The sequence below is a fragment of the Lithobates pipiens genome, unplaced genomic scaffold (assembly GCF_037356315.1).
Source record: "Lithobates pipiens isolate NorthernLeopardFrog02 unplaced genomic scaffold, aLitPip1_a1.2 Scaffold_23, whole genome shotgun sequence".
Lineage (NCBI taxonomy): Eukaryota > Metazoa > Chordata > Amphibia > Anura > Ranidae > Lithobates > Lithobates pipiens.
The window spans coordinates 245048289-245060892 of record NW_027507785.1 but is presented as its reverse complement, the minus strand read 5'-3'; the positions used below and the strand labels follow the sequence as shown (position 1 = coordinate 245060892).

General features: G+C 43.1%; 1 protein-coding gene across 1 annotated transcript in view; it reads left to right on the top strand.

Moving 5' to 3' along the window:
* LOC143928229 (calcium-activated chloride channel regulator 2-like) overlaps positions 1-12004 on the top strand; it is a 56211-nt gene extending 44207 nt beyond the window's left edge. Inside the window, exons 11-14 of the mRNA XM_077452979.1 lie at positions 25-295; positions 6563-6727; positions 6817-7047; positions 11432-12004. Of these exons, the coding sequence (XP_077309105.1) occupies positions 25-295; positions 6563-6727; positions 6817-7047; positions 11432-11967 (1203 nt within the window). The 3' untranslated portion in view covers positions 11968-12004. The remainder of the gene's footprint in view (positions 1-24; positions 296-6562; positions 6728-6816; positions 7048-11431) is intronic.
* Positions 12005-12604: the final 600 nt, after the last annotated feature.

Genomic DNA, 12604 nt, shown 5'->3' with positions numbered 1-12604 from the left:
GTCTCTTATGTTTTAATTGTATAGAGCGGTACTTGGCTATATAGAATAAAAAACGCCTTAAATGACAGTCAAGCCCTTGGTGTTCTAGTTACCTCAAGGCCATCATCGGAAGTCATGCCATTTGTACGCGTTACTGCTGGAAAAATCAACAATACGATCACTTCTCCGCATCCAGTTACATTATTTGCAGAGGTTAAACACGGATTTGCAGCTGTGCTGGGAGCTAATGTTACTGCTGTCATTGAGCCAGAAACTGGAGATCCTCTGACTTTAACACTCCTTGATGATGGAGCAGGTATACAAGACTGATTCTATATAGGTTCATTTAATCAGTATACTAACAAACTTTATTTCATGCTTAACTGAGAACAAACTGCACATATTTTTTATCCTTAAGTTTTGATTCAATTCCAGATAGTAGCAACCATCCTGTTTTGATTTACATTCCAGCTAGCAAAAACTGGGCCAATCATTTATGTAACTGCTGGGAAGTTTCACCTCCGTATTTGTCCTAATGACCATAGTTACCAGAGCAACATGTGAGGGAAATCATACATTGAAGGCAAATGTTCCAGTGGCAGCTAAGATGGGTCTTTCTGTTACATCTCCTGGACAGGAAGTGAAGGAAAATCTCCCCAGCAGGACACAGACAGCAAAAATACAACCTAATAGGAGTTTTTTTTTTATGCTAGTCTTTCCTACCCAAAGCAAAACTGAAAAAAAAATTAGACTTGTACTCACATTGTCCAATCTGTAAAGTAGATCTAAACCCTAACTAGATGATATTCAGTTTTCAAAGGCCCTGTATGTTATAAACAGCTGTCTTTTTTTTCATAAAATACTTGTTTTAGCAAATTTTTCATAATTTCTTTGCATTTCAATGTTGCTGATCTCCTACATGTACATTGTTGCCAACATTGTGAAAAAATGTATAGGAGCACTTTTTTGTCTGTAGGTGGATTCTTATTATAATTAGGGGGTGGGGTATTCGTTTGTATTGTATGGGGCGTTCGTGACTTGCGGGGGAAGAAAAATCCTTACATCGGGTGTCCCCAGTGGAATCTCTCCTTACATCAGGTGTGCCCACTGGAGTCCCTCCTTACATCAGGTGTCCCCAGCAGAGTCTCTCCTTACATTAGGTGTCCACAGCAGAGTCCCTCCTTACAACAGTTGCCCACAACAGAGTCTCTCCTTACATCAGGTGCCCCCAGCAGAGTCTCTCCTTACATCAGGTGCCCCCAGCAGAGTGTCTCCTTACATCGGGTGCCCCCAGCAGAGTCTCTCCTTACATCAGGTGCCCCCAGCAGAGTCTCTCCTTACATCAGGTGCCCCCAGCAGAGTCTCTCCTTACATCAGGTGCCCCAAGCAGAGTCTCTCCTTACATCAGGTGCCCCCAGCAGAGTCTCTCCTTACATCAGTGGAAAAGTATTCCTGCGCCACGTCAGGGAAATAGAGGGAGATAGGGTACTGCTGCACACACTGAAAGGGAAATATCTGAACCCCGGGGAATAATGAATAAGAAAGGTAGTGGTGCGCTGTACACAAAAAGGATATATCTATTGATAAAAGCAGTATATAAAATTTGCAATGGGGGGATATCCAGTAAACAATACAGGTCTGGGTATGTCTATGTGACTAGTTTAATCACTTCAGGACCGCCGTATTGCCAATGTACATCAACACAATGGCACAGGCAGGCACAATCACGTAGATGTACGTGCCTGCCTTCCAGCGGGTGGGGGGTCCGATCGGACCCCCTCCCGCTGGTTACGGCGGTCCGGTTCGCTCCAGGAGCGCTCCGTGATGAGGGGATGGCCGTTGGTTTTCGGCCACCCCCTCTGGATCGCTCCTGGCCAATGAGAAGCTTCCTCCCACTGTGTATTGTTTACACAGGAAGGAGGAAGTGATGTCATTCTCCTCGGGGCGGTCTTTTTGACCGGACTACGAGGAGAAGACTAATAGTAAGTGTGCACCAACACTACACTGACATGTAGGTACACACAGGCACACAAACCCACAAAACACAAAAATATCGCTAGGTACCCCGATATACTACCCAATAATGGTTTTAACCCCCTGATTGCCGCTAGTTAACCCTTTCACCCCCTTTTGCCAGTGTCACTAAGCGATCGTTTTTCTGATCGCTGCATTAGTGTCGCTACAGTCGCTAGGTAGCTAGTTATTTTTTTAGGTTCACCGCCAGGTTTTTATAGCGCTAGGTACCCTGATATACTACCCAATAATGGTTTTAACCCCCTGATTTCCGCTAGTTAACCCTTTCACCCCCTTTTGCCAGTGTCACTAAGCGATAATTTTTCTGAACGCTGCATCAGTGTCGCTAGTGTCGCTAGGTAGCTAGTTATTTTTTTAGGTTCACCGCCAGGTTTTTATAGCGCTAGGTACCCCGATATACTACCCAATAATGGTTTTAACCCCCTGATTGCTGCTAGTTAACCCTTTCACCCCCTTTCACCAGCGATCACAGTATAAGTGTCACTGGTGACGCTGGTTAGCCAGTTAGTTATTTAGGTTCCCCGTCAGGTTTTTATATAGCGCCAGGGACCCCCATATACTACCTAATAAAAATTTGAACCCCCTGATTGCCCCTAGTTAACCCTTTCACCACTGATCACCGTATAAGTGTTACGGGTGACTCTGGTTAGTTTGTTTTTTATAGCATCAGGGCACCCACCATTTATTACCCAATAAAGGTTTAACCCCCTGATCACCCGGCGGGTGATATCAATTAGGTTTTAGGGTCAGGGTCTGCGTCGCCCCAGGCAGCGCTAGGTTAGTGCCAGTACCGCTAACACCCACACGCAAAGCATACACCTCCCGTAGTGGTATAGAATCTGAACAGATCAATATCTGATCTGATCAGATCTATACTAGCGTCCCCAGCAGTTTAGGGTTCCAAAAAAACGCATTGTTAGCGGGATCAGCCCAAATACCTGCTAGCACCTGCGTTTTGCCCCTCTGCCCAGCCCACCCAAGTGCAGTATCGATCGATCACTGTCACTTACAAAACACTAAACACATAACTGCAGCGATCGCAGAGTCAGGCCTGATCCCTGTCATCGCTAACAGGTTTTTTGGTAGCATTTTATATTCAAATCCGGAAGGCAGTGCTTGGTTTTCGGGGTCCCGTACGTGGCTAGGCTCCCAAAAAGTCCCCCACATGTGGTATCCCCGTACTCGGGAGAAGCAGCAGAATTTATTTTGGGGTGTAATTTGACTTCTGCCCATAGCATGTGTGAGCAATATATCATTTAGTGACAACTTTGTGCAAAAAAAAAAAAAGTTTGTAATATTCCCGCAACTTTTGGCAAAATATAAAATATTCCATGGACTCAACATGCCTCTCAGTAAATAGCTTGGGGTGTCTACTTTCCAAAATGGGGTCATTTGGGGGGGTTTTGTGCTATTTTGGCATTTTATGGCCTTCGAAACTGTGATAGGTAGTGAGGAGTTAAATCAAAAATTTGCACCCTTAGAAATCCTGAAGGTGGTGATTGGTTTTCGGGGTGCCGTGCGCGACTAGACTCCCAAAAAGTCCCACACATGTGGTATCCCCGTACTCAGGAGAAGCAGCAGAATGTATTTTGGGGTGTCATTTCACATATGCCCATAGCATGTGTGAGCAATATATCATTTAGTGACAACTTGGTGCAAAAAAAAAAGTTTGTAATATTCCCGCAACTTGTGGCAAAATATAAAATATTCCATGGACTCAACATGCCTCTCAGTAAATAGCTTGGGGTGTCTACTTTCCAAAATGGGGTCATTTTGGGGGGTTTCGTGCTATTTTGGCATTTTATGGCCTTCGAAACTGTGATAGGTAGTGAGGAGTTAAATCAAAAATTTGCACCCTTAGAAATCCTGAAGGTGGTGATTGGTTTTCGGGGTGCCGTGCACGACTAGACTCCTAAAAAGTCCCACACATGTGGTGTCCCCATACTCGGGAGAAGTAGCGGAATATATTTTGGGGTGCAATTCCACATATAACCATGGCATGTGTGAGCAATATATCATTTAGTGACAACTTTTTGTAAAAAAAATTTTTTATTTTTTTTTTGTCATTATTCAATCCCTTAGGACAAAAAAAATAAATATTCAATGGGCTCAACATACCCATCAGCAATTTCCTTGGGGTGTCTACTTTCCAAAATGGGGTCATTTGGGGGGGATTTGTACTGCCCTGCCATTTTAGCACCTCAAGAAATGAGATCGGTGTTGCGATCCTAAAATCGCATAAAGTGCAAGTGTTCAGCTGTGGTGAGGAACCCTGACTGCAATACCACAGAGGAAACCCCGTTAAAAGGATTCCAAAAAGCTCTCTATATATACGCTGTTACCTTACAGCGGTAAGGTAAGGGGACATCCATTACTGGTATATATGGGACCACCAAGGCCATATCCCCTTCCACCAGCACCACTGCCCTTCCCATTGCAACAGCTCCACATCGTATATCTTGTTGAAGAAGTCACACCCTATGCGATTTTGAGAATAATCGCAGCACTTTGCACTGAAAACTGACTTTGTGTCTGATACACTTATATTTTTTGTCACTTAATTATCATTTATGTTTGAAGGTTTGCCTATGTGCACCACAGCTGAACACTTGCACTTTATGCGATTTTAGGATCGCAACACGCTGCACTTTTGAATGTTATATTGTGTTTTTTCTTTTTTCTTGTTTTTATTGTTTCACGGTTTCATGTTGTAGATTTTACACTAATAGCAACGAACATTATTGTTTTATCAGCCACAGCGGCACATTGGAATATTTGCACTTTTATGCGACTACAGGATCGCAACACGTTGCACTTTGGATTGTATATGAATTTTCACTATTTTATGTATTTATGTTGTGGACTATTAGTAGAAATGAGTGTTGCTGTTTAAACTAGTCGCATAGACATACCCAGACCTGTATTGTTTACTGGATATCCCCCCATTGCGAATTTTATATACTGCTTTTATCAATAGATATATCCTTTTTGTGTACAATGCACCACTACCTTTCTTATTCATTACTCTCCTTACATCAGTTGCCCCCAGCAGAGTCTCTCCTTATATCAGGTGCCCCCAGCAGAGTCTCTCCTTACATCAGGTGCCCCCAGCAGAGTCCCTCCTTACATCAGTTGCCCCCAGCAGGGTCCCTCCTTACATCAGTTGCCCCCAACAGAGTCCCTCCTTACATCAGGTGTCCCCAGGGGAGTCCCTCCTTACATCAGGTGTCCCCAGCGAAGTCCCCCCTTACATCAGGTGTCCCCAGCAGAGTCCCTCCTTACATCGGCCGCTCTCCATTAGCACCACCACTGGTGATTTGTTCCCCCGCGCCCAGAAGACCAGCTCGTGGAGGCCGAAGGGAAGAACGAAGAGGCGGAGCCTGGGTTCCGCCTCTGGTTTCTTCCTCGCGATAGCTGGTCTTCTGTAAAATGGTGGCCGGCTGAGGAAATTCACCTGTGCTGGCCACTCACCTATAGCGTGTGTCAAAAAATCAGGAAAACACAGATTTCCCGGGATCCAGTACAAAGGACAGGACAAAGGTCTAAATACCGGAAAATATGGGACAGTTGCCAACTATGCATGTAAGGGCCCCAAATTGGGAAGCTAATCACACCATGCTGACTCTCGAACCACCCAGCGTCTTCTTGGATAGGATTGCCACCTACTTGTTGTTTGGAGATACTTCACCATATTGTGTCACACTTTCCTGGGCTGAGCCCCACTCTCTCACATGTTCCTGGTCTGAGGCCTGTTACCCAGAATGAAAGAATTCCCAGTCCAAAAGCTTTTTCAATGCTTTACTGCAATATTCTTGTAACTCATACTGTCACAATGACACTGCTAAACAGTTCACGATTTCTTTGACAAGAATCTCTAGTGCAGCACACCATACCTCATTATATGACTCCTGACAGTAGTCCCTTTTGTGCAAAGCACTCTGTGTCATCACAGTGTGTTACCTCAGCCATCTTCCCCAGATGTTAGTCTCCTTTTACAGATATTTCCTATACAGTTATTATATACCGAAGGGCCTGGTATGGACCTGGGGGGGGGACCCCACACCGTATTTTTTTTCCGGAATTATGCCATAAATTTTTCTTTTTTTTCTTTTTTTTACATTCAGCTTTCAGCTGGGAATCTAACTGACAGCTGATTACTCATTGGTTTTTAAGGATGCGGCTGTATGCTTCCTGACCCCTCCTTAGCAACCAGCTATATACAGTGTTTTAAATGGAAAAATAAAAAAATGCAAAACACATGAAAATTCGCATCACAAACACAACACTTGCATTTCTGGTGTAATTCCATTGAAAGTCTATTACACGCAAAATGCAGAAAAAAGTCCCCGACCCTTTCCAAAAACACACCAGTCGCAAAACGCATAGATGTGAACTTGTACAATAGGAAACCATGTTAAATGGACTATAGTGCGTTTCTGCAAACTGCAAAATGCACTAAAAACGCATAGTTGTGAACCTAGGGTAAAGATACAGACATTAATGATGACATTGACATATATTTATTTATTTTTATCTACAAATTCTGTAGGTGCTGATGTTACTAAGGGTGATGGTGTCTACTCTGTCTATTTATTTCGCTTCACTAATAATGGTAGACATACAATGAAAATGTTTGCTGAATGGACCAACACTACCTCTCTGAAACCTCCTCAGAGCAATCCAGCCCTGTATGTTCCTGGTTACATCGAGAATGGTGAGTTTATAAACCAGAATAATGCTAAGTTACATCATATAGACATTATCTTTTAGTTATTTAGATTGCTCTGTAAATATTTATTGCAGACACCATCAATATGAATCCTCCTCGACCAGTTTATAAAGATAAAAGCACAAATGAAATGTTCAGCAGAGTCATTTTTCTGGGCAGTTTCAAAGTTACAAATGTCTCTCACAACTCATTGGATGAGGATAGTTTCCCTCCATGTAAAATAAACGACCTTGAAGCAAAAATGGAAAATGAACATGTAGTATTGTTTTGGACAGCGCCAGGTGATGACTATGACCAGGGAGCAGGTGAGTTTTCTTTGATATAATTGCACAGCTTATTTTATTTCTGAATTTTATACTGTATTTAAATCCAAAACTTTAAAACACATTTTTGATATAGAGGGTAGCTAAAACTTCTATAATTTTTTGTATGTTATTTTTGCTATCTGTGCCCCATAAGAGGGATTTCCTTTGCCTTCCTGTCCCAGAGACACCACAGAAAATGAGAAACACCATTTAGACCATTGTCACCTGACCATTTGTCACAACTGGGAGACTTCTCCTCTACTCCCATTCTGGTAACTGTAAAAAAAAATAATAATAAAAAAGTTTGGTGGGTTTCTGTCCCAGTGACAGCGTACTTTGGGCCAAAAAAGGGAAGGGGAAATACAACAATTATATATACATACAAACTGGACAGGGGTTTTTTGTGGACAATTTGTCAGGGCAATGGCTGGTGTTAGTGCTTCAATCATCCCAGCACCATGGTTAGTATGGTGTCAGGATGATTGAAACGCATTATTTCTATCATTACATTGTAATATAAAATGAAATAGTTCAACTCGCCATAATGCAGAATCAGTGGGAGCCTTGAGCGTGTCACTTGCCATGTCACCTGCCTCTAATGGGGATGTCACTTGCCACTATGCCTGCCACCAGATGGGGATGTCACTTGTCACTATGCCTGCCACCAGATGGGGATGTCACTTGCCACACTGCCTGCTAGCAGAATGGGGATTGCCACAGTTACCTGGCTGCCACCCAAAAAATAGCAGTTTGTCACTAATTAATTTACATGTAAAATCAGGCTTCCTCCCCCAATATTGCAAAGTACTTGCAGGTTCAAAGCTGTCAGCCTCTCCTCAGCATGGGTAAACTAGCTGTAGGTGATACATAGGTACATGTGAGTGAGAGATGAGCGTGAGAGCGGGCATTGAGAGATGACATCATTCTCTCTCTTCTGGGATGCCGCTGCACGTCTGTGTAGTGCAGTCTTTGTGGCCCTGTAAGTAAGGGCGGAACAGCGGTGCAGACAATGAGAGATGATGTAATCACTCTCCCCCACCGCTGACATTACTATGGCCTGGTGTTGGGCCGCGGACCACAGATTGGAGACCTCTGCTGTAGAATGTGTAAAATAAACCTTATAGAATATTTAGCCTGAAAAACCTGCCCCGGCACATATATGGGAGAGTTAGACAGTATACTGTATATAAAATTTTAGGGAGGAATATCATTGTGAAAAAGTTAACTCTGCCCATAAGAGTGAGCGAGGGGGCTTGCCATCTTTGCACCTAATCTTGAAATGTTTGCACCACTGCGGTCTGTTTTACAAAAATGTAGATACTGGCAACTGAATCTGGACCCCCAGATAACAAAAATACATAGACAATGGGATAGGATAGTTCCCCGGGATGTCCGAAACTTCATCAATAGGGAACAAGGACATTTTGGCCCAATTAATGCAAAACCCGGGTATAATCCCCAACTCCTGAATCAATGAGAAAGGGGTGGACAGAGAGGACCCCCAAATCCTGCACATACAAGAGCATATCATCAGCATATAATGACACATGCTCCTCCATCTGGCCAAAACATAGGCTAGAAAAGGACCTATCCTCTCTTAGTTTAGAAGCTAATGACTTAATGCCCAAGACAAACAGAAGAGGGGATAGGGAGCATCCCTGTCCTGTTCCCCAAAACATTGATAAAGGATCTAAGATAATACCATTAATACGAATATGCTCCACAGGAGCCGTATATAACAACCAGACCCATGACACAAATTCAGGCCCAAATGTTCAAGCAGAAGGGATAGATAGGGCCATTCTACCGAAGGCCAAAGGCCTTTTTTGTGTCCAGTGAGGCCACCACCCTTGCCTCAGAGTTGTCGTGTAGAGACTGCGAGTTCACAAAAAGCCTTCTGATATTCATCTGAGCACACCTGCCAGGCATAAAGCCAGTTTGATCAGCATTAATGAGTTTCAAAATAATCATCTGTAGTCTACAGGCCAAAATCTTGGGAAGGATCTTAGTGTTAACATTCATCAGCAAAATGGGACGGTACGAGTCACACTCCTTAGGACCATTACCATCCTTAGGTATCAAGACTACCAGAGCTGCTCTCATAGACAGTGGCAAGCTACATTCCTCTCTCGCCGAGTTAAAAACCTGAAGTAACCTGGGGGCCAATAAATCTCAAAGTCCCATACCACTCTGAGGGTAAGCCATCTAATTCTGAAAATTTGTAGGGGGAAAAGGAGGCAATAGCACCCTCCACATCCTCCAGCATAATATCTCTATAAACCAGTCCCTGGTCATCATCTGACAGCAAGGGAATGTCAATTTCTGGCAGATAGGTGAAGAACTCGCAGTAGTACGGGATGTATACAAGAACAAAAGTCTGCAAGATGCAGCTTCAGAAACAGAAACACTTGTTACCTTTTCCTAATGTCGTAGAGGCAAGTTGGTGCTTAAAGTTTCCATACCTCGGACATAAATACCCCTCTCAGAGTGGCCTTAAAGGCTTCCAATTGAAGTAGGCGTGAGCCACTAACATTATTCTCTACCCAGTAGTGTCGAGTAGCTTTTGTACAGGCAATCTTAACCTACTCCTCTTGTAACCAGTTAGCCTCCCTACACCAATGGCGAATACCTAGCTGGACACCCACATGAAAATATAAGGCTATAGGTGAATGATCAGAAATTTCCCTGGGTAAATATTCAACTGACTCCACTAGTCCCAATCCTGCCCCTTCAGCAAGTGCAATGTCAATTCTGGACAACGACTTATACGTCTTCAAATAGCAAGAGTATTTTCTGTGGCCTAGATGTTTGTGCCTCCAGACATCCTGAAACCCATAAATGGACAACCATACTGCAAAAGGGACAGGAGAGCCAGACGATCCAGTCCTCCTATCCAAAGAGGGGCCCGCCACAGCATTAAAATCCCTCATAATTAATATTTTCCCCCCTGCAACTGACAAAGTCGCTTGGAGCATGTCATCCAAGCGGGTAAGATAAAAAAGGCGGAGGCACATGAATGTTGACCAAAGTTAAAGGGGTATAGCAGGTTTTAACAGTTAATACTGAGATAGGCAGTGCCTTAGTCGTCAAGCTATGTGAGCCCACTTTAAAGAAAGAATTCTGGAGCCCTGTAAATGTGTATCTTGCAAAAGAATCATATGCGGGTTGTGCTTCTTCAAATAATCAAACATCAAAGATCTTTTAAATTTAGTGTTAAGTCCCTGAACATTCCAGGAGACCAGACGCAGGGTTAACGCCATAATATATAGTAGGGGAAATTACTGCAGGGATCAATAAAGCCGCAAGATGCATATTCTGCATTTCAGGGCTCCAGGTTCCCAACCATTACAGAGTATCTTACCAACAACAGGGAACACTAAGCCAGTGGAGAAAAGGAACATACATAAAGCACATATTCTCCCAGGACCATGGAAAAGAACCTTAACGCAAAATCATATTTGTAAGAGAAACTTTAACCCCCCTCCTTGTACCCAGCCCCAAAATGCCAAGAAATTAGAAAAACCCTTACTCCAAGTAGTTGCCAGGCACCAGAAGGGCCTGCTTATTTTGATGGGAGACTCAAATTCTATTTTCAACTCTGGACAGACGTAGTTCCAAGGAAGCACCCCCATCCCACAATGCCTCTCAAGAACAGGCACTGTATACTCTTTTTCAATATATATGGCTTGGTGGCCGTGTGGCACAAGTAACGCCCCTGTTCTCGGGAATTCCCCTTCTTCTCCAATCCTCATCAGAGTTTTTGCAGAATAGACCACGTGTTTCTGCAACTTCATTCTCTGTCACTGGTGAACAAGATTGTTATTTGCCCCTCTCTGTGGTCTGACCACAACCCTTTGGTTTTTGGAATCGCCCTCACTGATTTGACCCAGTCTGCTGTGTACAGAACCCCTCCAGGTAGCCATATTGCATTGCATTTTACAGAAAATTACAGAGCTGCAGATTGAAATGGAATAGTCATTTTTAATAACATTCAATTCCAATATGACTTGTGTCGCAGTGGTATGATATTTTTTTTATTTAATATTTTTTTTCCCACAAAAGTGGAGTTACCCTTCAAACTTTTAAAATAAATAGGCCATAATAATAATACCATATGTAGACAATCAACCTTTATTTGTGCTCTTTCTGATTTAGTTTTACTTTGTTACTGTGGTCTAATTTTCTCTGACTTCATAGCCATACCAACATCACTCCTATTGTAGTAGCCACGTTTATTGGACAGTGGAAAGACACTTTTAGGCACTTAGCCATGAGTAGGGAGGGATCTTGTATTGTCTTCTTTTTTCCTTTTAAAGTTTAAAATAGAGTACAGTTTCAACATAGGGAAAGCATCAGTTAAGTCATATTTTTGTTTTTCTTTCAGCTTCAAGTTATGACATTCGAATAAGTGTCAATCCATTAATTTTAAGGCAACACATTTCCAGAGCTCTGGCCATCAATGCTTCTTACATCAAACCAAAGAATGCAGGCAGCAGGGAGACCTTCATATTTGAGTTGGGAAACAGGACTGCAGACCATGGCATCATCACCTATATTGCAATCTGCTCTATTGATAAAAACGGGCAAAGGTCAGAGATATCTAATTTGGTTCATGTGAAAAGCCCCAGGGTTCAGGAGGAAGACCCTTACCATGCTTACGCCACAACTGATGAAAAGAGCACTACAACCACTGTACTGATAGCTGCTGCATTTGCAGTTTGCCTGTGTTTTGCCATAGGAGCTGGTGTATATGGCTGGAGGAAATTTTATAAAATAACTAATCAGACAACTGATAGTGGGTCATTGTTAAAGGATAGCATTACAAAAGAAGTCCAAAATAACACAAAGAGCCAAAGTGAAGAAATTTGTCTACAGGTGATGTCAAATGATGACGGGGATCTACTTGGAGAACAAATTTAGCTGTATTGGATGAAATTAAAATTGACTAAAATAAAAAGATGTGTCCTCTGCTCACAACCTTAGTGCCCTAACCCTACCTATCTGTCTTTACACGCACATGAACTTTAATGGCATTCCAGTCCTAGTCCGTAGGGTTCAATATTGAGTTGGCCCACCCTTTGCAACTATAACAGCTTTCACTCTTCTGGGAAAGCTGTCCACAAGGTTTAGGAGTGTGTCTATGGTAATGTTTGATCATTCTTCCAGAAGCACGTTTGTGAGGTCGATGTTGGACGAGAAGGCCTGGCTTGTAGTATCCACTCTAATTTATCCCAAAGGTGTTCCATCAGGTTTAGGTCAGGACTCTGTGCAGGGCCAGTCAAGTTCCTCCACCCCAAACCCGCTCATCCATGTCTTTATGGACCTTGCTTTGTGCACTGGTGCGCAGTCATATTGGAACAGGAAGGGGCCATCCCCAAACTGTTCCCACAAAGTTGGCAGCATAAAGTTCCCTTCACTGTAACTAAGGGGCCAAGCTCAACCCCTTAAAACAACCCACACCATAATCCCCCTTCCACCAAATGATTTGGACCAGTGCACAAAGCAAGGTCCATTAAGACATGGATGAGCGAGTTTGGGGTGGAGGAACTTGATTGGC